This window comes from Neofelis nebulosa, chromosome 4, assembly GCF_028018385.1.
Source record: "Neofelis nebulosa isolate mNeoNeb1 chromosome 4, mNeoNeb1.pri, whole genome shotgun sequence".
Taxonomy (NCBI): domain Eukaryota; kingdom Metazoa; phylum Chordata; class Mammalia; order Carnivora; family Felidae; genus Neofelis; species Neofelis nebulosa.
In genome coordinates, this window is record NC_080785.1 from 58,977,353 (window position 1) to 59,004,443 (window position 27,091).

Below are 27,091 nucleotides of genomic sequence, written 5' to 3' on the forward strand. Positions count from 1 at the left end.
ACACTTTCTTGCTTCCAAATGAGTCTGTGCTTAACAAATTTTTTCTTCTCACATGTAAACTGATTTTTTTCTTGATTGAAAAACAAGTCTGTGATTCTCAGAGTTTCTTAGGAAGTAAAAGTGAGGCATAGAGAACAACTTAAAGAGTCCAAGAGGCTCTTATAAACTAGCTTCAGAAAACTTCACAAACACCTCAGGAAAATGTGGCAGTTATGAAATTTGTTGTGTATCAAATTCCTAGCAGAGCTTTTATACCTCCTACTTGGAAGTTTCTTACTTTTTAATTTTCAATTATGCATTTCAAGTATGCATTCAAATCGAACTTATCAGAATTACATTGGCCCAAATTGGGTAAATAGGGTATAATAATCCATGACATTTCTTCCTAGTTTTTTAAAATTTTTTAAAAATTTTTTGATAACATTAATTCATTTTTGAGAGACAGAGTGTGAGTGGGGGAGGGGCAGAGAGAGAGAGGGAGACACAGAATCAAAAGCAGGCTCCAGGCTCTGAGCTATCTGCACAGAGCCCAATGCGGGGCTCAAACCCACCAACTGTGAGATCATGACCTGAGCTGAAGTCAGACGCTCAACTGACGGAGCCACTCAGGCACCCCTCTTCCTAATTTTTAAATAAAATAGTGTCACTTTTACTTGTGGTTTTTAATAGAACCCTGTTTTTTTAACTGAGTACATAATCACTCAGAATAAAGACTACATTTCTCAGCTATCCAGGTAGCTCATTATGGATACTAATAAGTTCTATTCAACGAGAAAAAATGAAGTGATGAGCACAAGTTTTAGGAAGAATATCATTCAATAAAATGGGAGTGCAGATGGTGATGACATTACAATGCATACCTCTTTCTCCATCCACACATATTATAAATATATATGCACATATATATATCTACACACATATATATATACACATGTATATGTATATATACACATACATATATACATATATATGTGTGTAGATATATATATGTGCATATATATATACACATATATACACGCATATATATATATATATATATCAGAAGAAATGCAGAAACCATTCCAAGTTTTGCCAAATATAATTTTATATTCGTTTTTATAAACAATTAGACACATTTTGGAAATTGTTCATTTTCTCACTTCAGTGACTAATATCCTCACCCCCTACGCCCATGCCATATGGCTTTTTTTAATGTTCCTTTTACACATAAAAGAGTATGGAGACAGGGCTAGGCCCAGGAGAGCCTAAATAAAATCTCTTTATGAGTTTGTCACATTGACCAGTCTCTTTGAGATTCTAGCTGATACCATTTATCAGTCAGAAGAGCATATGATTTTTGATCCTAGGGTGGTGAGTTTGAGCCCCATGTGGGTGTAGCAGTTACTAAAAATAAATTAATTAATAAACTCCCAAAAACGAGAATAGTAAGAACAAGAATAACCAATATATACATTCAGAATGTCAAGTGCCAGTCACTGTGTATAAACATGATCTTATTTCATGCTTACTACACCATAGAGAAGTAGGTATTGCTATTATCCCCATTTTAAAGAAAACCTAATTTTAGGATAAAGTTTAATTCCTTATTCATTTTTCTCTTGCTGGGACTAAAAATGAAAGAACTGTGAAGTGTAGCAAGTTATTTGGGTGGTAAGTGCCTGGAGTTATTCTGCACAACCCATTGCTGGGGCCCTTACAAATATAAAAAAAGCACAAAACACCTCATACAGATGTGTTTTGTGAGTAAGTGGGTTGGAGGAGGGCATTGTTTTTAATCAGTCAGCCTGAGTATTTTGGTCCTTGACAACCTAATTAAACTCTAGCTTTGGCTATTTTCTGTCAATGAGATGCAAAGAAACAAAGATATGAGTCATTTTGCTTTTTGCTTTTTTGGATATTTTTCCTTCAGTTAAATCAATATCATTAAACAATCTCAGAGAACCTGGAGTTTTGGACATCCTTCATATTTTTGAAAATTAGTGTGTTCAGGAAAAAATTATTAATACAGAATTCTATTCCGCATGATAAAAATACAACCTTGACATGAAACTGTTGCCAGGAGAGGATTATATACTTCAAAGAAAAAATTGGTTAAAACATTCATCTTTATTCTTTTTTGCTTCATCCCATCAACTTAATGAAACCACGAATGACAAGCTATAAGGAAAACCTGCATCTCAAGCCATGATTTTCTTCCTAAAATCAAATCTATTTTTAACAGCTACTGTGAGCCAGGGACTAATTTTTACACAAAATTATACATTCATGGAAAAACTGTGAATGAATCTACTGCTTGTTAAATGAACGTTAAGTAAGTGATGGAGTAAGCTGCCACCTAGAGTTGAGATTTCAATTCAGTTCAAAATATAATATGAAATTGATTCTATCAGTCTGAGATTTTTTTTTTAATGTCTCAATATTTAGATGTACACAGAAGTCCTTTACTTCTGAAAGTTAATGTCTGTATAGATTTGGAAATTTTGCCAAAGAAGAAAAGGGTAATATTTCTTAAGGAAGCTACAAGAGTCCTAGAAGTTAAATATGTTGATATGCATTAGCCATATATATATATATTTTTAATGAGTCTTTGGGAAAATATATTTAATATGTGAACACATGTAAGTACTCCCAAAATGATTTGGAATGTCTTATGTTAGGGCACCTGGCTGGCTCAGTTGGTAAAGCATGCAACTCTTGATCTCAGAGTCATGAGTTCAAGCCCCATAGTGGGCATGGAGATTACTTTAAAAAAAGTCTTATAACTTTCTGGAACAACAGTCTATTTAGCCCAACTCTTTTATTAATAACCTATTTGATTTCCTGCTTCACTTACAGCCATACTGAGGGCCAAAGGCTTCTACTGTATGTGTATCAGGATCAGTGTCAAAATCCAGGTCAACTGGGGCACCTGGCTGGCTTGTTGGAAGAGCATGCGACTTTTGATGTCAGGGCTGTGAGTTCAAACCCCAGGTTGGGTGTAAAGATTGCTTAAACTATTATTTATTTATTTATCTACCTATCTATCTATTTACTTATTTATTTGGCAGAGGCAGGCAGTTATGGAGGGGCAAAGAGAGAGGAGAGAGAGCACAGAGCCCGACTTGGGCTCAAACTCACCAACTCTGAGATCATGACCTGAGCTGAAATCTAGAGTTGGACGCTTAACCAACTGAGCCACCCTGGCACCCCAGGTGTAGAGACTACTTAAATAAATAATACTTTAAAGAAAAATCTGGGTCACTTATTCAAATTTAAATATGACTGTTAATTGTTCAAAGGTCTGGAAAGCTAATGTTTTCACTTCCTTAAACAAGGTTGGTCTAAAATCATACTCTTGTCAGAAACGCTGAAATCAATAGATTAGTCATTAGAAAACCCAGCTGGCTTAATAAATTGTGAATAGCCCATTCTCACCCTGAATTTGCATCTACCCAAAAGTGTGGAAAGGATTTCTATGTCCTAACCACTCCACGTGCAGCATGGATGGAGCCATGACTGCATGGATGGAGACATACATGCTCTGTATGGATTTTCTGAGTCAAACAGAGCTGGAGATTGTCTATGAAGTAAGAGTTTAGGGTAAGGGGTACCTGGGTGGCTCAGTTGGTTAAACGTCTAACTTCAGCTCACGTTGTGATCTCATGATTCATGAGTTCCAGCCCTGCATCAGGCTCTGCACAGCCTCCTATCAGGCTCTGCACTGGCAGTGTGGAGCCTACTTGGGACTCTCTCTCTCCCTCTCTCTGCTTCTCCCTTGATCTCTCTCTCCCTCTCTCTGTCTCTGTCTCTCTCTCTCAAACTAAATAAACTTTAAAAAAAAAGAGTTTAGGGTAAGCTATCTCTTCATCTGCACAATTCTATGATTGTACGTTTTTCACCTGACTACACTCATTCTTCAACCTTGGCTATGTACCTGGTTTATCTATCAGTCTCTTGGTGCGTGGAGAATAAATTGTTGACTCTTTTCCACCTCACGGAATGTCCTACTTCTTTCTCCTACTCCAGGACTTCCTCATTCTTGTTCTCTCCACCCACTTTCACAGCACACATTTATTGTCCTCATTTTGTCCCACAAAATTCTTTTTCAATAATCCTTTCCCCCTCATTTCCATCATCCTCTGTGTGACCTCTATGGCCCAGTCCCCTGAGGGCAAATGTGTGTTTAATCCTGTTGATTTGTTGTAACTTCCCTTGGCTCTTCTAGGCTCTCCCTAAGAGTCCTTGCCTCCCTTACAGCTCCCCATAGGAAGCTCTTGCTTTCCTGCTTCTACAATCAGCCAGAAAGGAAGCAAGATAGGTTTCCTTCTCACTCCCTGGCAATGTCTGTATTGTTAAACTGTATTCTTTGACTTGTCATTATTTGACATTTGCACTTTATTTCTTCTGTCCAACTTGCCTACAAGTCCCTATGCATCTTCTTTTCTCTTTCTTCTCCCCCACCCCTTCACTAAGCCATTTTTGTCTACTTTAGACATTTTTGATCTTCATTGCCCTCTTGGTTTCTACCCCATGTTTAACTATAATATTAGTGTCTTGCCATTTATATCAAAATGTCTTACAACATGAATTGAATACCCGCTGTGTGAAAGGCATTATTCTATGTGCTTTGCAGTAGTTATTACTTCATGTTAAAAAAAAACAAAAAAACAAAAAAAAACAACTTCAAGAAGTAGGTATTATTATTGCCCCTATTTGGCAGGTGAGGAAACCTATGCACACAAAAACCTAAGTAACTTGACCAAGGGAACACAGGCAGTAATTAGTAAACCAGGAGTTTGAATCCCAAAAGGTTAGGCTCCAGAATCCATAGACAAAGTCACTAGGCTCTACTGCCTCCATGTCTTAGCACTTCTCTTAACTCTTCCTTTTACTTCCAGTGCATACTATGACTCTCAAAAATTATCAGAAAACCTAGATTCAGGTTGCTTTGAGAAGGGGCTACGAAAGTCTTCTCACCTCAGGCCACTGCAACAGCAAAGCACTGTGGATCCAGGCAGCTCTGCTGTAAACAGCAAAATGGTAGAAAGGATTTGGAATTAGATAGACTCAGATTTGATTCAGGCTCCATCCCGTATATGGTAGACGTTGTGTGGTTATTTGACTTTTCAAGTTTTTCTTGTGTGACACGGAGATAGGTGTCTATCTTTAGTTCATGTCAGGATTCTAATCCAAAATTAAGTCTCTTTCCATTTTCCCTCTTACTCCTTCTAGTCATGTCTCCTCTAATTTATTGTTTTAATTATTTTCAATGTTTATTTATTTTTGAGAGAGAGAGAGAGAGACAGAGCATGAGCAGGGGAGGGGCAGAGATAGAGGGAAACAGAATTCGAAGCAGGCCCTAGGCTCTGAGCTGTCAGAACAGAGTCCGATGCAGGGCTTGAATTCATGAGCCATGAGATCATGACCTGAGTCAGATGCTGAACCAACTGAGCCACCCAGGCACCCCTTGTCTCCGCTAATTTAATACTGTCTTCTGGTAGTTGTTCTCAACTGAGAAAGATGACTGATACCTGAGCTGATAGAGATCTGGAGCCCTGGACCCTATCCTTCCCCCTCTATACTGTCTTCATTGTCCACTCTTGTAATGTTTGATTCTTGTCAGCATCTGCTAAATGGAAGACTAAAATTATTTTCTATAGAACTCACCAGAAGTAGTAAGTAAATGCCTAGAAAACAAAGGGTATTTTCCATAGGAAGTGGGAAATGGGAAAATTGCTTGTGAATGCAAGGTGACTTGAAGAATCTTCACGGTATTTGTGGAGAGTTAGGCAAATATACATATATGTTCTACCATCTATAAGTGACTGTATGAATTAGTATACATATATATGGGTTACAGATTTGTGAGGGAATATTAGATGAGATAACGCAAGTCAAATGATTAGCATAGAGCTAGGCATGTAGTAAGTACTCAATAAATATTAACTATTGTTTTCATTACAGTCCTGTAAGTGAGTCTATCACTTGATTATTAAAAGCCTGACTAGTATTCTTTGCAAATAAAAATAACAGGACATGCCCACTTCAGAAGTGAACACACAACTGCTTTCACATTTTTATCTTTTCAGTTTGATCAAATAGATTACACTACTCACATACCACTGATTATAATGTACTTGAATTTAGATCCATATTAGCTTTTCAAATTTAATGTTGTAGCCTGAATGGTGCTCTTAGAATATAAGTGGGAGGGCACCTGGGTGGCTCACTTGGTTAAGCATCAGACTCTTGATTTTGGCTCAGGATATCATCTCGTGGTTTGTGAGATTGAGCCCCATGTTGGGCTCTGCACTGACAGTGCCAGGCCTGCTTGGGATTCTCTCTCTCTCTCTCTCTCTCTCTCTCTGCCCTCTCCTGCTCACTCTCTTTCTCTCTTCCTCTCTCTCTCTCTCTCAAAATAAATAAGTATTTAAAAAAATATATAAGGGGAAACTTTAAGCAATATCAACATTGCTTAATCAATGTGTAGATCAGATCATTTCTCTTCACCAATATGTTGAGAACACTGAAAATATGCTACAGGAATGTGAATGTTTTAGGTGTTTAGAAAACAAACCATATTTTTCTAGGGGATTATTTTTGTGTGTATTATTGCTTCATGTCATATTCCAGCATGGGCAAAAGGAAACCTGCTCTGGTTAATAAAATGGGCTAATTCTGGAAAGTGGCATCAAATATAGGCAGAAATTTCGGGAGCAGTTGTTCACCACAAAAATGCATACGTGCAGCTGTTCCTGATAAAAAATCAGAAATCCCCCAGGAAACTGATAGAAGCTAAAATGGAAAATAGATGGGTAACTAGATACTATCAACAAAAGGGGTCAGGAAAAAGAAGAATTCAGATTAATTCTTCCATATAGTTTGCTTACTAAAATGATTTTTTATTAATCTAGTCATACATACAAAAGTATTGACCCAAGTATGATGATACTTTACTTAAAGGCATTGTTATGCCCATGAGACCTCTAGGTCTCATTTCACAGGGAAATTGTGGGTGTCCTAAGAAGATATACAGAGACAGAGTTCAGGGACAGATGAGTACTCAAGAATATTGCTAGACCCATGAGCCACCAAGGTTATTGAGTTGCCCTGGACACATTAGTAAACTCTGCCTGCATCTTCTTATTTGTAAGACAGGGTAGTAATAAACCTATGGGATAGGATTGTCTAGAGAATTTAAAAAGATAGTAAGCGGAAAAGCACTTCAAACAGCTTCAGATCATAGTATCTGCTTATTAGATGTTAGTCGTCACCATCATCATCATCATCATCACCATCACCATCACCATCTGTATTTAAATTTAAAAATGGGCCATCTGAGTACTTATTCCCTGGAAACTCCTTCCAGTGATAATCACTTTGACAAATTTCCCATCTGCTAGGAATTGTTTCAGCCCTGTGAATTGATCATACTTCTACCATTTTCTTTAGCCTCATATCATTAAAGATATAGCAGCAGAACGTCCTTTATTAATAGTGGAAGGGAACCAACAATTATTTTCTTCTTTACACTTATTCTAGTCTGAAGATTTAAAAATCATGTTGCCTTTCATCAGCACAGATCCCAAGGAAGTTGTACTAGTTCTTCAAGTTTGAGAAGGGCTTGATATTTTCTTTCTTTTTAAAAAAAAATTTAATGTTTTATTTTATTTTTTTGAGAGATAGAGACAGAGCACGAGCAGGGGAGGGGTAGAGAGCGAGGGAGACACAGACATCAAGGCAGGCTCCGGGCTCTGAGCCATCAGCACAGAGCCCAATGCGGGGCTCGAAACCACGGATGCAGGATCATGACCTGAGCCAAAGTCGGATGCTCAACTGACTGAGCCACCCAGGTGCCCCAGAGCTTGATATTTTCAAAGCAGCTTCAAATATTAAACATCCCCATGAAGTAAACCAGTAACTTCATCTTTCATCATAGATAAACAGGACACGGTGAGTTAAAATAATAATTTGCCTTAGGTCATGAACTAGCTCATCATTTGAAATGTCTTCCTTTCAGTTAACTAGTCTGTGCTTCAATCTAATAGGCCAAGCTACAACAAACAATATCAAAGTACTTATTTGTATTTTGTTATATTTACTGAGTCATCACGGTAACCTGTTCCTCATGAATCTGAACTTTGCATCTCATGTTCTACCTGCATGGAATGGCCTTTCTTCCCTAGCCCCTTTGTATTCTATTTTCTACTCACTGTTGTAACTTACATGCAACCTCCTGTAAGAAGCCTTCCCCGATTTGCAGTCTCCTATTTATTGTTAATATAACACTCTGGATCCCACAGATCCATAGTGTATTACAGCAAAAACTATACTCTATTGGAACAATAGGCTCTCTGGAAAAAAAATTCTTATTTGTTTTTATATTCTCTAGCACATGCCTAGCACATGGCATATGCTCAACCAAAAATTTTGAAGAAAGAATGCCTAAATGATATGTGTATTAGGACACAAGAGGATGTACCATGATAACAAACGCAGCCTACATTTATTTCTAATTTTAATATAAGTGTCCAACAGATCAGAAGGAGGTTCTTTCCCAATAATTCAAGAATACAGGTTGACAAGTCTCTACCATCTTGTGGTTACTGGCTTGTCTGAAGAAGGTGGCCACGATTTCCAAGCAGGTTCTGGGTTGCCAAGATGGGAGAGGAAAATGCTGGTGGATGGCACAGGAAATGAAATTTACCTGTGATAGTAATTTCCTTCCAAAAATTATTGGCCAGAACTACTCAACATGTAAGGTAGACAATGCGTATCCCTGGCTTATCTCCTTCTGTCTCCAGCCTACATGAATTCAATGGATAGCACCTGTGGCTCCTTTTCAACCACCTGCCTTTGAGCAGGTACTCTCTTTGAAACTTCTTTGTACAGATTTAGAAGTGCTTGGCATTCACATGGATGAACCCTGATGTGGGTGTTGTTTAATGACTATTCTGTGCAAGAATATAAGCTCAGTTTCCTTTTCTCAGCTTAGGACAATTCAGAGATGTCACTTATCCTCCAGAATTCTCCTGTGGGATCATGCTAAAACCTAACCTGAGTGGGACTTTTGTCTGAACATTTACTTGGCTTTATTTAATTCCTTGTTTTGCTTCATTTCTTTACTGTTCTCCCTTGTGAATATTTTCTTAATACAACACTTGCATACACATTTTTGTCTTAGAAACTGCATCCAAGAAGCTCAACCTAAAATACTGACACCTAACTAAAAGATGGACAAAGGGGCACCTAGATGGCTTAGTTGGTTAAGCATCAGACTTCGGCTTAGGTCATGATCTCGTGGTCTATGAGGTTAAGCCCCGCATCAGGCTCTGGGCTGACAGCTGAGCCTGGAGTCTTCTTCAGATTCTTTGTCTCCCTCTCTCTCTCTGCCCCTCCACTGCTCATGTTCTGTCTCTCTCTCTCCTCCTCCTTTCTCTCTCTCAAAAATAAATAAACATTAAAAAAAAAAAGGTGGGGAAAAAAGTATTACGCATGTCTTTTCCTGAAAGAGAAGAACCGATATAGGTAAGCCCTGTTATTTCTACCACAGCACAATGAAAGTCAATTTGGTGATTAAAGGCTAAAAGACGTGGGTTTAGCTATCTAACTACCAAACAAGGACTAGACATCAAGAAGACGGAAGACAGAAAAAGGTTCCCTGAAAAGAACGACTTCTTTGCTGGGTGAGAAGCTGGGGAAGTCAGGCCAGTGGCCCAAAATACAAAGTTGAAAGAAGCCCTGGGCTTGGTTCTGGCAGAAGTCGTTACTTGAGGAGGGTCGATTGTGCAGTACAAATAAAGATGACAGGCAATACAAGGAGCCCACGTGACATCACAGTATAAACAGTATATGCAGGAAAGCGTAAACACTGGAAGAAGTCAATTTGATGCTACTTTGGGGTTATTATTTCACAATGGGTCCTTAATCAATGATGAACGGTAGGGGGATTTGAGGGATAGGATGTGGCCTTCTGATGGGAAGATGGCAGTAAATTTTATGCAGGGTTGCCGGGTAGTAGAGAAGCCGGCCAGAGGCTCCAGTTTCAGTCTAGTACCAGGTAGGGAATCAAAGGGAGAATCCCAATTGTATGAAGTAAGCATGCTGTGAGAGCGAGAGTCATGTTGCCCTTGATTGGCACAGATCTGCTCAGTGTGCATAGACACCCTAGTACTGATTCCTGTAGCTGCAAGATTCATCCCACATCCCTCAAGTTGATTTTCTCTGCTCAGCTTCCTATGGAATAAAGATTCCTTCAGGAATAAAGGATGGGAAGTAAAAGATTTCTTATTAATGCTTCCAGATTTTGAGTTAAAATTAAAAAGCCTTTCCATCCACCCATGTTTTAAATGAATCCACTTATGTTTTGTGCTTATATGATATTTTTTACATTAGATATCCGATGCAGTCAGAGTTTTCTCTTTGGTATGGGTGAGATACGTGTCTAATTTTGTCTCTTCCAAAATTCTGTTTAATATTCTAAAATACTTTTTTAAATCCATCATTCCCCCGGTCATTTAAACAGCCACCTGTATATCATTTACTAAGTTCCACAGATAGTTGGATCTCTTTCTGGGCTTGTATTGTTACATGTGTCTCTGTATTCATGTATCCACTCCCTATTTTTTAAATTATAGAGACTTTATAGTGTGTTTTGTATCACATAGGGCTAGTCCTCGCTCATTAGATTTTCTTTAGAGTTACTCTAGCTACCCTTGCATGTTTATCTTACCATATGAACTTTAGAATCAACCTATATTAATCAAAACAAAAACAAAAACAAACAACTTCAAGGTATTTTTATTATTATTAATCAGGATCACAATAAATTTATATATTAACTTGGAGAGAATTTACATCTTTATAATGTTGAGTTGTTTTATCTCAAAACAAGGGATGCCTTTCCATTTCTTTAGGTCTACTTTCTGGGTTCAAGAGTATTTAAATTTTTTCCTATATAGGTTTGTCACCTTTTTTGTTAAGATTATTCTTAAGTATTTCTCTTTTCATTGTTACTATATTTTTACTTCAATTATGGATTTTAAGTGATTATTTTTCTGTGAAAGTTATTGATTTTTATAGTTAGTTTAATATCTCCTACCTTATTAAGTGTTTTTTCTTATTGGTATTAGAATTGATTCTTTTCTGTGTTTTAGGTATACAAATATATCATATGTCATTGGATATAGTTTTACTCTTTCTTTTTCGATTCTTATACTTCTGCTTATTCTCTCTTATACGATTGAATTCACTGATACCTCTGCTCCAAGATGAACAGTAGTGGAGCTAACGGGCATCTTTGCCTTGTTCCTGACTTTGGTGGTTCTGTATGTACTCATCATGTTATGGAATAGTGTACCAACTTGCTGAGCTTTTTCAACATATGTAGGCCTGTGTATGGTTCCTGAGGATCTGTTTTATGAAAAGCTTCAAAAGTGATTCTAATATAAACTCTCATTTGAGTGTATGCTCCATAATCATACAAGATAAAAGTAAGTAAATTAAACAATTACATGAACATTTGAGTCACATTTTGTGTAGGAGTGGTGGATATGAAGATAGCATTTTTTTCCTTCAAGGAGCTCAATTTAGTAGACAAGAAAGACATAAACCCATGGTTGTGTACAGTATAACTATTACTCGATAGAAAGTGTTCCATCACTAGTATCCTTCCTGGAAGTTGTCTTTCTCTAGAGAGTTAATAAAATATTTACTGTGAAGTTTTCCAAGATTGCATCCTATAATGCTATCTATTGGTCTCTGATTTTTAAACTCATTCAAAATTGGCCTTTATCAAGAGTCACTGACTGAAAAAACCATGATGTCCTACAAAAATTCTAAATTTCCTGCCCTGCTTCCCCCTCACCCCACATCTTATTTTCAAACTGTAGCTATATTGATTATAGCAAGCAATCTAACTCATTTGTCAATTCCTGGTATTCTCTAAGTTATTTTACCATCAGAGAACAATCGGTTGTCTGTTAGACAAAATTATGTGCTACATTGTTTTAAGAAGAAAGGAATTCTCTACTTTTGTTAAGCAGTTTACACAAATATTTTAAATATTCTTTACCTATCCCAAACCAACTCTGAGACCCATATTTTCCCTCTGTGCCTATTGGGTTTATTCTTTTTAAGTTCTCAGCTACTTTCAAATTTGGAGGGGGGTATAAAAGATGGTCTTAATGCTTGCGGTGGAGGGTAGAAGTAGACCTTTTGGAAAAAGAAGAGATAGAGTTTTAAACCTGAAATGGACTGTGGAATTTTACAAATTAGAAATAATGGGTTAAATCTTTGTCCTTCTGTGTCCTTCAGCTCGAACTGGTGCAACATTTGGATGGCTTTCTCCCACTTGCTGTCTGTCAGTCTCCTTGGTCGGAAGGACTGTCTGTTTGGGAGTTACTCATGATTATTGTTTAATTTGAGATAAGTTACTACTTTTTTTTAAAGTTTATTTATTTTGTAGAGGGAAGGGCAGAGAGAGAGGGAAAGAGAGTGAATCCCAAGCAGACTGTCAGTGCGGAGCCCGACTAGGGTCTTGAACTCAGGAACTGGGAGATCATGACCTGAGCCAAAATCTAGAGTCGGGTGCCTAACCCAGGTGCTTTGGGATAAGTTACTACTTTTAATGTCACGGGAGGGCATCTTATGGAAGAAATGAATATATAAATAAGTATATGATAAAGAATAATGAGTCACATATTTCTTGTTCCCAAACAGAATTTTAATGTCTAACTTTTTATTCTTGGAGCTGAACACCTATAGCCATGTTCATTTGCACTTCTCCTATAATGAACTGTGATGAAAATATGGATTCTGGGGACAGGAACATCCAGGGGCAAATCTCTTAGCCTTGTTGTACCCAAACCTTTCTTTTAGCTGTAAATTAAAGGATGGCAAAACATTGTCTGTTTGGTCATTGGGGCCATCATACCTTTCTATTTCATGCTTATCTATCAATCTATTTGTACACGTTTAGATTAATAATATAGCCAATAGTATAAGAAATATTTGTAAAGACGATTGTAGACTCCAAGAATGTGAGCTAGCCTTAAAGGTCAGACTAGCTTGACTACCCATTAAATAGATACAACCTACTGTAGCCTTAGAATTAAAGATAGAATTTCTTTCTGTACATCTATGAATCATTCTCAACTGGGAACTTAATGATTAACATGATTAGAGAAGCAACACTAAATTTCATCTCAAAGTAAAGTTGGAATGTGGTAAAATTTTTGTTAAAATGGTCCAGTTGATTTGATAGCTTTAGCTCCTCAACTTTCATTATTAGATTTACCAGTTAACCTGATATCTTAGTCTAGTTGTATTCAGTATAAGCCTTAAACATTATTCACTTCAGCCTTGACAGGATATTTATAATGTTGTCTATTGGCTATGATGACAAAGTATTTTTAGTTCTTAGAAACTTCAGTGTACCACATTTTAATTTTCAAACCAAATATATTTTCAAAGAAACCTTGACTACATTACTTTATTGTGGCCGTTATATTTTAAATGAGATTTAAATAATTTCTTCTGGTGCAATAGGTACAATCCACCAGAACTGTTACAGAGGCTAACAGAATATTGCTTCAGTGAGGTAAGTGGGGCCTGCACAGCCTTCTGTGTCATGCTTATCCAAGCAATAAATTACTTTCTTAGACAAAAATCATCTTATGAAATTGCTTTAGCTTTTTCTGAAGTAAAGGTATTGAATACATAGTATTGGGAACACTTTATTTTGCTTTTTATCACATACAATTATTTTCCACTTGATAGCTAACACACAAGAGAACAAGATGGATTTCTTATATTTTACTGTTTTCTCATTTATATTGTGTCCAGTTTTAATTTTCCTCAATAAAGATTCTTTCTGCCCTATAACTTAATTTCACTGGCTTCTTAACCCAGAAGTCTTTTTGAAAGTAATCTTAAAACGTCTGAGTTGTATTTATCAAATTTAAATTTAATGCATAATATTATTTCCCTATTATTTTCCTGAAGGTTATTTCCAAAGGTAGACAAAAGTCAAGTCTAAAGGTTTTTTAGAATATAGATAGTGGCTTCTTATTAGATGTTCATCTTCTTTGATGTTTGACAAGCGAATAGCGAGTGCCTCTCATTTTACTCTCTTGAGAAATATGCTAACAATATCACACATATACAAATAGGCTAGTATGTGAAGAAAGTAACAAGGAAGGAATTAAATGAAAAATAAGTGTCTTTGGTATTTAAAACTCTTAGGAAGCCTTAGAATCTAGTTTAAAAACATCAGGCAAAGACAGACTCCAATCCATACTCAGGTGAATGTAACCACCTTGGTATGGTATATTCTGAGTAAATTCTGACACAGAAAGCTATTTGTTTAGTTTATTTTTATTCATACTAACTTAAGTCAGCTTTTGTAGGCTTATAGGTCTTTTTTTTGAATCTGAGGCAAACTACAAAACTATTCCCGGGAGGCGGGGGTGCAAAGTGCACTTAGAATCGAACACAAAATCTTGCATACAATTTCATGCAGTTTGCAGACTTGCCAAAGCCCACCCATTAACTGCATAGGGATTTGTATTAGTCGGGACTCTAATATTACAAGTAAAGAGGAAATCAGTTCATGTTATTTTAAGGCAAAGGTAAATGTAGTGGTCCCTGTTTCTAGGAAGATACTGAAATAACTCATAGAAATGAAGAAATGGCTACAGAAAGTAATGCCTATAGAAAGAATTGGATCTGGGAACTCAACATTCCCAGAACATACTCTTTCTGCTGCTCATTTCTGCTTGTCTCTACTTCTCTTGACATATTAATATCACTTTCTCCTGCTCTGCAGATATGCCTCCTTTATGTGGCACAGAACATACTTGCCAGCAGATTCTACTTAGCAACCCCAAAAATATAGTATCCTGAACATACATAGTATCAAAGCCAGAAAGGGATTCTATCTCTGCTTATATCACTTGTCAATTCACTAATCACTGTTGCTCAAATTAATCAGGTGCAAGTTCCACGGCCACTTCTGTGGCAAGGGAGGCAGAGTCTGTAAGCAAAAGAAAGAGGACGGGTCACCTTAAACACTATAACTGACATTGTTGGGTCTCCACATCAAGAATCTGAAATAATAGAGATGCTGAACAAGGAATTACCTTTCTCAACCTTTGAGAACTATTACAAGTCATAACCAATCAAATGTGAGGTTGGAGGAGAGGAAGAATAAGCTGGCAACCAATGGCTGAACTGAGACTGTGTGAAGGGGTTCAGAGTGTCAGTGCTCAACAGTGGTAAGCTGGTTAAGTGGCTCTTCAGGGGGAAAAAAATGGTACACATATATTTATAGGTATATATAGATTTATCACGGATTTTACCAATACCAGAAAATGAGTGGCACACAATTTATTTAAAATGATACAATGTTCAGGGGACACCTGGGTGGCTCAGTTGGCTAAGCATCTGACTTCGGCTCAGGTCATGATCTCGTGGTCCATGAATTCAAGCCCTGCATTGGACTCTGTGGTGACAGCTTAGAGCCTGGAGCCTGCTTAGGATTGTGTGTCTCCCTCTCTCTCTGTCCCTCCCCCACTCACGCCCTGTTTCTCTCCTTCTCTCAAAAATAAATCAACGTTAAAAAAAAGAATATAGAAAAAGATACAACGTTCAATATTGTTTATTATTTGCATATAGGCAATTAACTCTCTTCTAATGATTTTGTCGATTTTTGCGGAATTCTTGTATTCTAGCTCAACTGTGATTGCAACTGACAAACAAGTGTGAACAAACACTGGTTGATATTTTATTTTTCCTTAACAAGTAAGATGTCAGAAGTTCATTCATTTGTCAACAGTGTGAGCAACTTCCTTCCTGAAATGGATAGTAGTGTTTGAATACTAGAATAGTTCCTCAAATTTTTTTGTGTGTTATTTACAATATAACAGTTGGTCATGACACCTTTCAAGTTTAATATGCATTATCAACATGTTCTTGATCCCTTCCTTAACTCTAGAAAATCAGCAAAACAGTAACTCACATCTTGATTTTGTAGTATTTACCAATTTCCTTGGTGTAAACACTCCCTCCACAGCTGGTCTCCAGCTATCACCAGGACACCGCGAACAAAGAGTTAGGAAGAGATGTGAAGTAGCCCACTATTCTATAGTTTTTTTCCCCACGCAATAAACATAAATGACCTCGAAAACACAGATAGTGGTAAAAAGTAGTAAAATAGTTGGGAAGCAAAGATTTTTTTTTGAGTATTTATGGCCTTCATTTTACATATAATTTATTTAATTGTAAGTTCATATACTTTAATTTTTAGTAATGATTGTATCTAAAAACCGGCGAGTAAAATTCCACGAATTTTAACAATTGGCCCCTAGCTCATGAGTCAGGCTGAAGCAGCTCTGTGATGCTTTGCATGATTTTTATGAAGCATAGGTAAGAAATAGTACTTGAAGTTACTGTAAAATAGAGAGCTAAAATGTAAAATTAGGGTTCTGTTATGGCATCACTATGATTTCTCTAAAATAGTGTACTCAGTAATACTGGTGGATATCCAGTATTAAACATGCTCAAATTTGAATGGCTTTACTTCATAGTTTGACAAGTTTTATAGATTGTTCGCCATTTTAGATTTTTCAAATCCATTTTCTTTTGTATTAGGGCAAGTGATCAGGTACCTATTTTATCACATTTCCATTAGCTTTATATTTTAGCTAGAAAAGGAAGCCAAAGCAGAATCTCTGCAAGCCTTTTCTGTTCCTTCATCAATGTGTGTGATTAAAATCTCACTTCTTGGGGCGCCTGGGTGGCTCAGTTGGTTAAGCGTCCGACTTCAGCTCAGGTCACGATCTCATGGTCCGTGAGTTCGAGCCCCGCGTCGGGCTCTGGGCTGATGGCTCAGAGCCTGGAGCCTGCTTCTGATTCTGTGTCTCCCTCTCTCTCTGCCCCTCCCCCGTTCATGCTCTGTCTCTCTCTGTCTCAAAAATAAATAAACGTTAAACAAATTTCTTTTAAAATCTCACTTCTTTTGCTTCATTGCATTATAAACTATCAGAATCTCTTTCATATTCTAATAATCTTCTAAAAAACTATACTAGACAAAGTGGGACAATGAACACTAGGAATACGCTTTTTATCTCAGATAGACTGCCATCTTTCAGAGAAAATAATTTGTCCAAAAAATAGGAATGAAGGAAAAGAACAGTGAGAAAACCTTTGATATTTTACTTTACTTTTACATTTTTAGCACCAAATACAAAAGCATCTGCTTACTAGCTTTCTAGCAACTCAAAACTCTCATGTGCTTTAGAGGAATACATGATATGGATAAATGAGAGTAATTGTTGAGTAAGTTAAGTTGAAAACTGGATAGTAATTGTGTCATTTAGTAATCATTTTGTCTTGTGGAGGGCAGATTTATTACTTTTAAACATTGTATTGTGAAAACCTATCAGTTTTAGCTAGCATACATTTTGAATTTTAGTGTATTTCTTAAAATAAGCCAAGAAAAACATACGATTATAGGAGACGCAGTATTCCAAAGATATTTCTAAGGAATTGGTTAAAAAGAAAAGGGATAATGAATGAGACTAATAAATAAGGGAAAGATAATCTGGGGCTTAGGAGAAAAATCAGAAATAAACTGATAATAAACTTACTATCAAAATGGGACTTTGCAAATCAACTCTGGACTTAACTTCTCATAAATGTCCATGTGCTGCAGCAAAACAGACACGCTGTTGAAGTTAGCGCACAACTGTACTCTGTAGTTTGTTCTTACTGGTGGTTGCAGATCACAGGTCATCCCTTTCAGTTCCAGTGGGGCTCAGAGGCAGCCCGTGACCATGGTCACAAGGACATTAGGGACTAAGGGTTAGCCTAAGGAGACAGAGTTGATTAATGAGAGACTTATCAATGTCAGACACAGTCGAGGAGAAGGGATACAATTGGTTCAGGAAAATGGAAAAGCATAGGTCTCTGAGGGTGAAAAGTGAAGGAGAAGAGAAATTACACAGCTCAAGTCTGGTACTTCACTGGGGAAGGGAGGCAGAAGAAAAGACATAGACGGGATACCATCCCCTTAGGTTACAGTGTAAGCCTGGCATGAGGCAGAGGCCAATAGGCGTGAGGCAGACATAGAAAGATCGCATGATGTCAGTGATAAACAGGCCTCAAGTGGGCTCAGAGAAATTAGCTGAATGTATTATGCATATCAATCAATGAGAAAAATTCAATAAAAACGTGAGATTAACTTTTACTATCAGGAGAGGTAAATTGCGTTTACATTAGAGTAGAACTATGGTTAGATTTTGACAAGTTAACAGAAAAAATCAGATAAAACTCTATAGGGTTCATACTCTTATTTCTTCTTTTATGAGGGAGGGGGGAAAGTAGGTAAACTGGAAAAACAAGTTATTGTTAGATACATTATAGTTTAATTCAAGAGATCCTGAAGAGATCTAGGCTGCAACAAGCAGGAAATGTTTGAGAAAAAGAGAGTTTTTATTGGACATTCAAAGGGCATATTAACTCCTAGATTTGTGGCTGAGTGTGTGGGAAATATAGTAGGAAAAAAAAGTTTCAAATCTGAAAAGTCTAGACTCAAATTGATTTGCTATTAGCACAGAACTCTGAGGTGAATTAAACTTCTGAGTCTCAATGTCCTCATTTAAAAAATGTAGCTAACAATACTTACCATGAAGTGTAAAGGTAACAAGATACCCAATGCACCTGGCACAGAGGTGTGTAATAACATTATTTCCCTTGTTCCTGAGTGAACTTTCAGTGTGGGAGACTCTCCTGATCAGGGTGAGGAGCACCTGTAAGGCATCCCCAGGCAAAACTTGCCCCACAGTCCAATTAACCAAAGTCATTCTTTGATACAACTCCCGAGCCAAACACCTGACTGTATTACCTCCTTAGTTCCCAATTTTGCCACATTCTTGGATAATGGGTATTGGAACTCCCTGGGAAGGCTCTTACTACTTTAAGAGGAACTTGTCCTTCGTTCTGGTTCATGCTGGCCTTTTATTCACTCTTTTTTTCTTCCATTAACTCTCCTGGCTTTCTTTTCTGAGTAGACCAGATGAAACAGGGTCTTCAGCCTGTCCACCTCTCCCAGAAATACTCTGTGTGTGTGTGTGTGTGTGTATGTGTGTGTGTTTAATGTGTAACACTAGGTTGTGATTTGATAAAGTAGTTCTACTTAAAAACTGGTGTAACTACTAAGGCTCTTAAGTACTATCACTTAAAACAGTCCCCTCATCCTGGGAATTGGGTGGCAGAAGAGAGGGTAAGGATTTCTCAGGTTAGACACTTTATACTCCCAGTAAGTTGAGTTAAAAGTATTTTATTTGGGGTGTATATTGCTAGATGTGATAACAACAACTCACAACAACGAAATAACTTGTCACTCATGCAAAGTCTAAAGTTTTTTTCTTTTTTGATCTAATAGATGGGTTCTCCTGTGTGGTTCCCTCCATCTATTACCTTAACCAACAGCCAAGGTCACCTTGGAAGGTGGAGAGAGAGGAGGATTGCTACATTCCATTGGCCTGAGCTAGTTACACAACCCCACCTAGACAGGCAGGATTTGTAATTTTTTTTCAGTCCCCAGAGGAAAATGAAATGACTAGGTCAATACAGCATCATCTGCCACAGAATGATTTAGACAGATATTATGAAATATTCCCTCTTTCCCAAAAGCTAATGGTTCATAGATTAAAAACTTGCTTCTAAAGACCAAAATCAAATTTGGAAGATAGAAACTTAATTACATTTTCACATCACAGAATTTCAGTGTAACCAAAATTTCTGGCATAACCATGAAGAATACATTTGATGAATTAATCAGAGACACAGCTTGAAACAAAGTAAAAGCTCTTGTTTAGGAGATCTACAGTCTTTCACAGAGTAATACAACACAATTAAGGTACTGATAACATAGAACTTAATTTGGGGTTGGGGCGCCTGGGTGGCGCAGTCGGTTAAGCGTCCGACTTCAGCCAGGTCACGATCTCGCGGTCCGTGAGTTCGAGCCCCGCGTCAGGCTCTGGGCTGATGGCTCGGAGCCTGGAGCCTGTTTCCAATTCTGTGTCTCCCTCTCTCTCTGCCCCTCCCCCGTTCATGCTCTGTCTCTCTCTGTCCCAAAAATAAATAAAAAACGTTGAAAAAAAAATTAAAAAAAAAAAAAAACTTAATTTGGGGTTAACGAAATTATATTAAAAATAATTTTGTAATTGTTAAATTTAGGATAGCCAGAATGGCCATTTTTCATGCAGTTTTAAGCTCAGTGTATATCAAACTAATATTTTATACTTATTTGCTTGCCTGTGATATTTCCCCCATCAGCTTCCTGCCCTAAACAGTGCAAATAATATATACAAAGATGAAGGGCAAGATGGCTTGCATTTTAATTATATGATACTAAGATTTGAAGGGAAAGCCAGATCTCATTTATTTCTTTCCCTACCCCCTTTTTTTGGAAGCTAAATTACTTTAGATGAAAAATGTAAAGATGATAAATGTCTTCTTTGTACCTTCTAACCACTGGAAGTTCAGTGGTAATAAATGTTTCAGTATGAATTCTATAATCCTGTGATCTTTACAATTTGGATAGTTAGTCCATTTATGCTTTAGTGAATAAAATGATGTGTAAACAAATAAACCAGCTTCATGATTCTATTAAAGAATCTGGTAAATAACCAATCATATTCCTTTACCCAGAAGGCAGACATCTCACTTACAGAAACAGTTTTTTTTTTTTTAATGGATTCCTTCATTCATCCTTCTGCTACTCCTACCAATAAAAACAAACATTTCCCATTCAAAGCAGAACATTTAGCTCTGTTAGCAACAGAAAGAACACTTCCCCAGCAACAGGAAAACCCAAAAAGGACATCTATTTTTAAAAATAAAATGTGAAGCCCTCTGCATTTTGCTGATTTAGTGAACAAGATAAATCTTATCCATCCAAATTAGGTGAATGCCCTATAGATTTCAGGAATAAATAGCCTGATTTCACATTCCTTTTATTTGAGTATTTGCTTTTTTTTTTTTTTTTTTTTTTTATAGCCCAGGACTTTCCTTGACATGTTTGCTGATTTCTCTGTTCGTGGATATTTACACACATTGCCATGATAAGGTAGGAAGTGTCTTATTTTAAGTGGTAAGGTGGTAATTCAAGGAGTTCATTACCATACGCATAACAGTTCACAGCAGAGTGTGCCTCTGTTCTGTAGCAAGGTTTTTGAAAATGGTGATGATGAGTATGTTCGTTGGAGGAAAGTGATAGGAAAATGAACTGCAACTTACTTGCTATCATTAAGTACCAGTTTTAAACTTGAAAAAACTTAGAGTGTTTGCTCTTGAGACAGAGGACATTGTCCAATGCTTCAAATAACACCTCCCATGTATACAGTATATTAGTGTTAAATTAATTATATGTTTTAATCTCCTAGCTTTACAGAAAAAGACACTATGGTCAACAAATGATGGATTTTCATTTCCAAGGTTTAATCTTATTTGATAGTAAAGACAGGACCACAATGTAAATCTTCTCAGGCTCATATTCATTACATTCGACAGTCAATATTATGGGGCACATGTCTAATATCTCTTCAATTTAATTGTGTGTATGTCTATTACTAATAGGTTTAAATGTAAAATCTTTATTAAAAACAGAAAGATCACTGTACATGCAAGGGTGAAGGCAGGTCAAATTAACTTTGTACCAATTAACATATTACCATTTAAAAACAATAGTAATTTTTAGAATGATCTTATTTTTTTACCTTAGTTGTTAAGCTATTAAAGTAGGGAACAATAGAATAGCAGTGTTTAATTTCACCCTTACTCTGTAAAAATGGAACTAGCTGAGTTAAGCTTTAAATATGGGGACATATTGGGTTCTGTCTATGAGCACGGATTCCTTTTCTCATTTCCTCCTCGGGATAAAGGCAAAAAAAGGAGGTCAAAGGCTAATCACAATTCTTATGATTCACATAAGAAATTGAGGACATGATTCTTGAAAAATTTTAATTTTTAAGATTAACTAATTTAATATACTTGAAGATACAGTATTTACACATATATAATTCAGAATTATACAACTATACAGAATTATATAGCTATATATATACACACACATATATTTTTTCATTAAATATAGACTACATATAATTATACATTGTATGTAGACACTATGCATATGTCTGGGTATACATTAAATATAGACTACATTCTACATGCATACATTGAATAATACTATGTATACTATTTATACATTAAATATAGATTACACTATATGCAGACATTATGTATATGTCTAGGTATACATTAAATATAGACAATTTGAGCAACAAGAGTATTGGATTTAACCTGAAGTATAAAATAAAGGTCTATGAATCTTTACTCATATGATTGAATCAATAAAAAATGAAGAAGAGAAAGATTTCCCATGCCAAATAATTTCAAATCATTTAAGTAGATATTCCACCCTCATAATTCCCTGCTGATAGTGTCTGGCCTGCTTATAGTGACTTCCTTCCAAGGAGTAGAGCAATATGGAAAGAGGGAAAAAGTAACTTTGTACTGGAGAAGTCTGACAAACGCTACCTCAGCTAGGTTGATTGAAGCCAGCGTTCACAGTGATAAATGATGTTGATAGCGTATATGCTTGATAGATGACTTGGATTCACTAACTTTGTCATGGCCTTAAAGTGTAATAAGATCTACTGTGAAAGTCTTCTTCAACTGTTAAGTATATTATATGCAAAATGCCTCCCACAGCATCTTGGGCCCATCCTAGGTACTGAAAAATAGTGTTCGTATTTGAGAATTAAATGTTTGAAAGGTGCTCTAGTTTTTGTGATGTTAAAAACAAAACTATTTTATTTAAAAACTATTTATTTCAAAAACTATTGGCTGAGGTTGCCAGTGATCTTATACTTTTGAAATGTCAACATTATTATTTTGCTATAGCTGCATCTATTGTTAGGAAAACTTCATATTGTTTGTTTCTTAGGCTTGAGTTGCCTCAGTATTTCCTCAAAAAATACTATGTAAGAAAAAAGCACAGACTGGGCTATTTGAAGCTAGACTTCAGATCACTCTTAAATGCCCTGAAATTTCTGCTTACTGCTGTTTACAGCTTTCTGTTACTAAAGCTTTAACACAGACTCAGGACATCCTGCTGTTGACTGTTCTTAGAATGTGTCTTCTCTGTTGGCAGTACATTACTTCAACGCCAATTCACTGGCTTTGATATTGGGCTTTGTTAATGAATGTGTAGTACTATTTAATGTTCAGTAGAGGTGTAGTTGACACTGACGATATTGTATTACAAGGAAACTGCAGTTAATAAAATGGCTCAAAAACCCAAAAGATTAAAAAGTAACAACTGTTTGATAGGTGTGATTTGCTTGAAACGTTGATGCTATATTCTTCCAGTTTCTCAAAAAGAATTGTAGCCAATTTGTGACAACCTGAATACTTGGGAGAGTTTTTTCGTCTGATATATCCAGGCAAACTGGATATATCAAATTGTTGCTTGGGGGTTTAGAAATCACTGGCAGTGGCCTGTTGAAAAGCATTATACACTTGATTTTTGCCTCTGACCTCTTTTGTCATCCTTTCCTGCGTTAATTGGGCAGATTGGACAGTGCTACTGGGGAATCAAACCTTTTGCAGTAACAGCCACGTAAATATCCTTATCATGTGTTTCTTAAGACGGATTGTTTTGTTTTGAATTTCTGATTGATAGCCAAAGGACCCTACGTCTCAGATCAGTTGGTCCCAGGTTTCCTCTGTAACAACTGATATGATGTTTTTAAGACTACATGGAATGCAACTGTAATCTGTACCAAATTAGGTGCTTATTTTAAGCTAGTGGATTCTGTAAACATTCTCTTTCCCAACTATATAACTCAATTTCCATAACTCGCCAAAAGGCATACCTTAATCAGTTTCTGCTTGCCTTGCTAGCAATTAATTTTAACTCATGCCCAAGATAGAAGGTTTGTTTTGAATATATTTTCTTTATTATCCCCTATCCCATTACCACCATTTAAAATATCAGCAATGAGCTAGGTGAAGGAAAAGGCATAGCTCACAATTCTGTCATAAACTTTTCTCTAGCATTCTAGTGACAGTAAAAGTAATTCCCCCATAATTGCAAAATAAGAACACATAATGGCCAATTTTTTTTTTTTTTTTTAATTAACCTTTCAACAGTAAAGATTGTGTTTTAAATCAGGGGCACCTGGGTGGCTCAGTCCGTTAAGCATCTGGCTCTTGATTTGTTAGGTCATGATCTAGCCCCATGTTGGGTTCTGCACTGACAGCCCAGGGCCTGCTTAGGATTCTCTACCCCCCCCCCCCCCGGCTCCACTTGCTCATATGTTCTCTCTCTCTCAAAATAAATAAACATTAAAAAAAATAAATCAACTTTAATTAGGCTTTTTCCTTTTGAGGTCTTTTAGGAAATGATTTACCCATTCATTGAAGAAATTTTTATTGAGTATCTACTATGTGACATGCAGTATTCTTATATTATAGGTGCTGAGGAAACATCCATGAACAAAGCAAAAAAATCCCTGACCTTGTGGAGCTTATGTCCTAATGGAAGGAAGGCAGACAATAAGAAAAAGAGTAACTGTTAGAAAGTGTAAGAGTTATGAACTAAAGGAAGGGAGGATAGAGACAGGCAACATTTTAAATGGGATGGTCAGAGTAGGCTTCTTTAAAAAGATGACATTTGAGCAGGGATGGGACAGAAGTGAAGGGGCTAGCCACGCAAGTATTTGGTGGATAGATCCTTCTAGATAGAGTGTAGTCAGTGCAAAGGCCCCAAGTCAAGAACATGACTTGCTGTTATAGGAGCAGGAAAGCTGGGACAAAGTGCCTGGTAGAAATGAGGTCAGAGCAGTGGATGTGAGGAGAGACCTGCAAGGCTAGCTAGCATAAGGTTTTTTAGGTCACAGAAAGGACGCTCGCTGAGAAAACTGGGAGCTGATGATTTTGGCTTTCTCTCTCCTAGGTCTACAGATAAACTCTTAAATATTAAAAGCATGTCTGGGTCATATTACAGGTTGGTATAAACTCAAGTAATGCCTACACTTACTTTACTACCTTTAGACCAAGTGAAAATGTATTACTTCTGTAACGGGAAAAGATGTGCAAAAAGTTAAATACTTAGGCTAGACACCTAAATTATAGTTGTAATTCACTAGTTGGTATCTTAAATATTAACAAGTCTCCTTCTCTGTTTTCTTACTTACAGGTTGGAACAATATCTTTTTCCAGCTTCCTTGTTGTCTCTAGTATCTCTTAGTTTCCCTTAATATCTTAGTCCAGATAGTATTTTCCAATCGTATTTCCTATCATGGCTTAATCTGTCAATACTAGTAACACATTTTATTGTGTTGCAGAGGTCAGAATTCTGCTGGCCCAGGAATACGGAAATCATGTATCAGATGTGTATCAAAACAAAAACTACTTTGCCTCAATTAGTTGAATTGGGCAAAATGAGGGTTTTTCTTGATTTTTTTACCTGACTACCTAAATAGTTTTGTTTCCTTGGGGAGGATACAATAGAGATAACACAAGTTTGTAATATTTTGAGACTATAATAGTAATGTATTAAGCAAATTTCATTTTATAGAATAGTACCACCGTTGTTAAGGAAGGAGATTCGGGAAAAGGGGAATGAACGACGTTAGTTTTCAAAGTGCTTTTGTACCCCTCATAAAAAAAGATGGAAGGGTTCTGCATATCAAATCTGAAAATCTTCAATTTCCTTCTAAACTAATTTCTAACACACAACAGAACAACACGCTTTGACAGCAGGTTCAGGTAAACCACTTTCGTTAAAATTCAGGTAGAAGTGACTGCCTCTAACTCCACATATTGTAACTCATCTAGTGGTAGATTCAGAATGGTGTCAGTCTCAGGGGCTTCTTTGAATGCACACTGAGGGCCAGAGTTCAGTCCCATTTCAGCTTGGCACTAGCTACAATGCCACTTGCTGAAATCTGCTCACACTGATACACCAGACACATTGTATCAAGAGGCTAGGAGAGCTGTAAAAGATGACAGCTAAAAAGCAAAAGTGGCTTTATTATTTTTTTAAAGAGGTCTCTTAGAAAAAGCAAAACTAAGATCTCATTGTGATGTAGGTGCTGGCCAATCACTTAATCAGCGACCGTCCTAAGTGCTAGGATCCTGGGTAAAGCTGATATGCCTGTATCAATTCTACAACCTGTCGCACACCCCAAAAGAGGGCTCGCTGACGATTGGTTAAGGACAAAGGAAAGTTTCTGTCAAAGTTCAAGAAGAGAGGGACTGCGTGAGGAGCAGTTTCAGATCATATTTAACCCCACACCGTGGAGGGAACCGAGCCTCCGCGTGCTCTTCGGTCGCCGCTGTGCAAAGGAAATGCCAGAGGGAAGTTTGTCTACAGGACATCTGCCTCTCAGTTCCCGAGAAGCGCGAGGTCCGCAGCGACATCAGTCGAAGGCTCGGCCTCTGCCCATCTCACTCCACCCTAGGGCCGGCCTACGCCGGCGAGCCGCGGAGGACGACCCAACCCGGAGGGCGAGCGCGCCCGCTCCCGGGCTGGCCTCACACTGGGCCCCGTCTCTACTACCGGCAATCGCAAGTTACCCTGGGAACCCAGCTTTGGCGGCCTCACCGCGGTGGCCGAGTGGGCCGCGAGGCGCCCGCCTCCGCTTCCCCACGCGCCGGCGCCATGGAGACGGTCACGAGTCGCCGGCGGCTCCTGCGCCCACCAATGGAAGCGCACGTCGCAGAGAGACGCGGACGTCGCTCTTCCAAGATGGCGGCGCGTCCGTCGCGAGCAGCCGGGCCGGGGGGAAGCCAGCGAAGCCGAGTAAAGCCGCCGCCCGGGAGACGACTGAAGGAGCTGTTTCGGCCGTTGGCGGCGGCTCCGGCAGTTTTCGCTGCTGCTACGGCTGTTGCCATGCGGCGAGGCTAGGGAGGAGCTCACTTCCCCGGGGTGTAATAATGTTAACAGAGGTAAGCGGCGACGGCGGCCAGTGTTTACCTGTGAAATGGGGAAGGGGCCGGCGCCAGCTCTTCCGAGAACAGCGTTTCTCCTGACCGC

General features: G+C 37.7%; 1 protein-coding gene and 1 long non-coding RNA gene across 8 annotated transcripts in view; one reads left to right on the forward strand and one right to left on the reverse strand.

Moving 5' to 3' along the window:
• Window positions 1-12,681: 12,681 nt before the first annotated feature.
• On the reverse strand, window positions 12,682-26,772 carry LOC131509319 (uncharacterized). Of its 2 annotated transcripts, XR_009260428.1 has the most exons (4): window positions 26,660-26,772; window positions 17,628-17,847; window positions 14,890-15,013; window positions 12,682-12,858 (listed from the first exon to the last, which is right to left on the reverse strand). It is a non-coding gene; the product is annotated as an uncharacterized LOC131509319 (long non-coding RNA). The 2 variants fall into 2 exon arrangements; XR_009260427.1 differs by lacking the exon at window positions 12,682-12,858 and having other exon boundaries at window positions 13,700-15,013.
• SNX13 (sorting nexin 13) overlaps window positions 26,098-27,091 on the forward strand; it is a 136,380-nt gene continuing 135,386 nt past the window's right edge. The window contains exon 1 of one of the 6 annotated variants that reach the window (XR_009260426.1): window positions 26,098-27,003. Coding sequence is in view for 5 of the 6 variants with exons in the window: in XM_058724901.1 (XP_058580884.1) it covers window positions 26,206-27,003 (798 nt within the window). In the remaining variant the exon portion in view is untranslated. The remainder of the gene's footprint in view (window positions 27,004-27,091) is intronic. The other 5 variants (XM_058724901.1, XM_058724897.1, XM_058724898.1 and 2 more) reach the window with 5 other exon arrangements.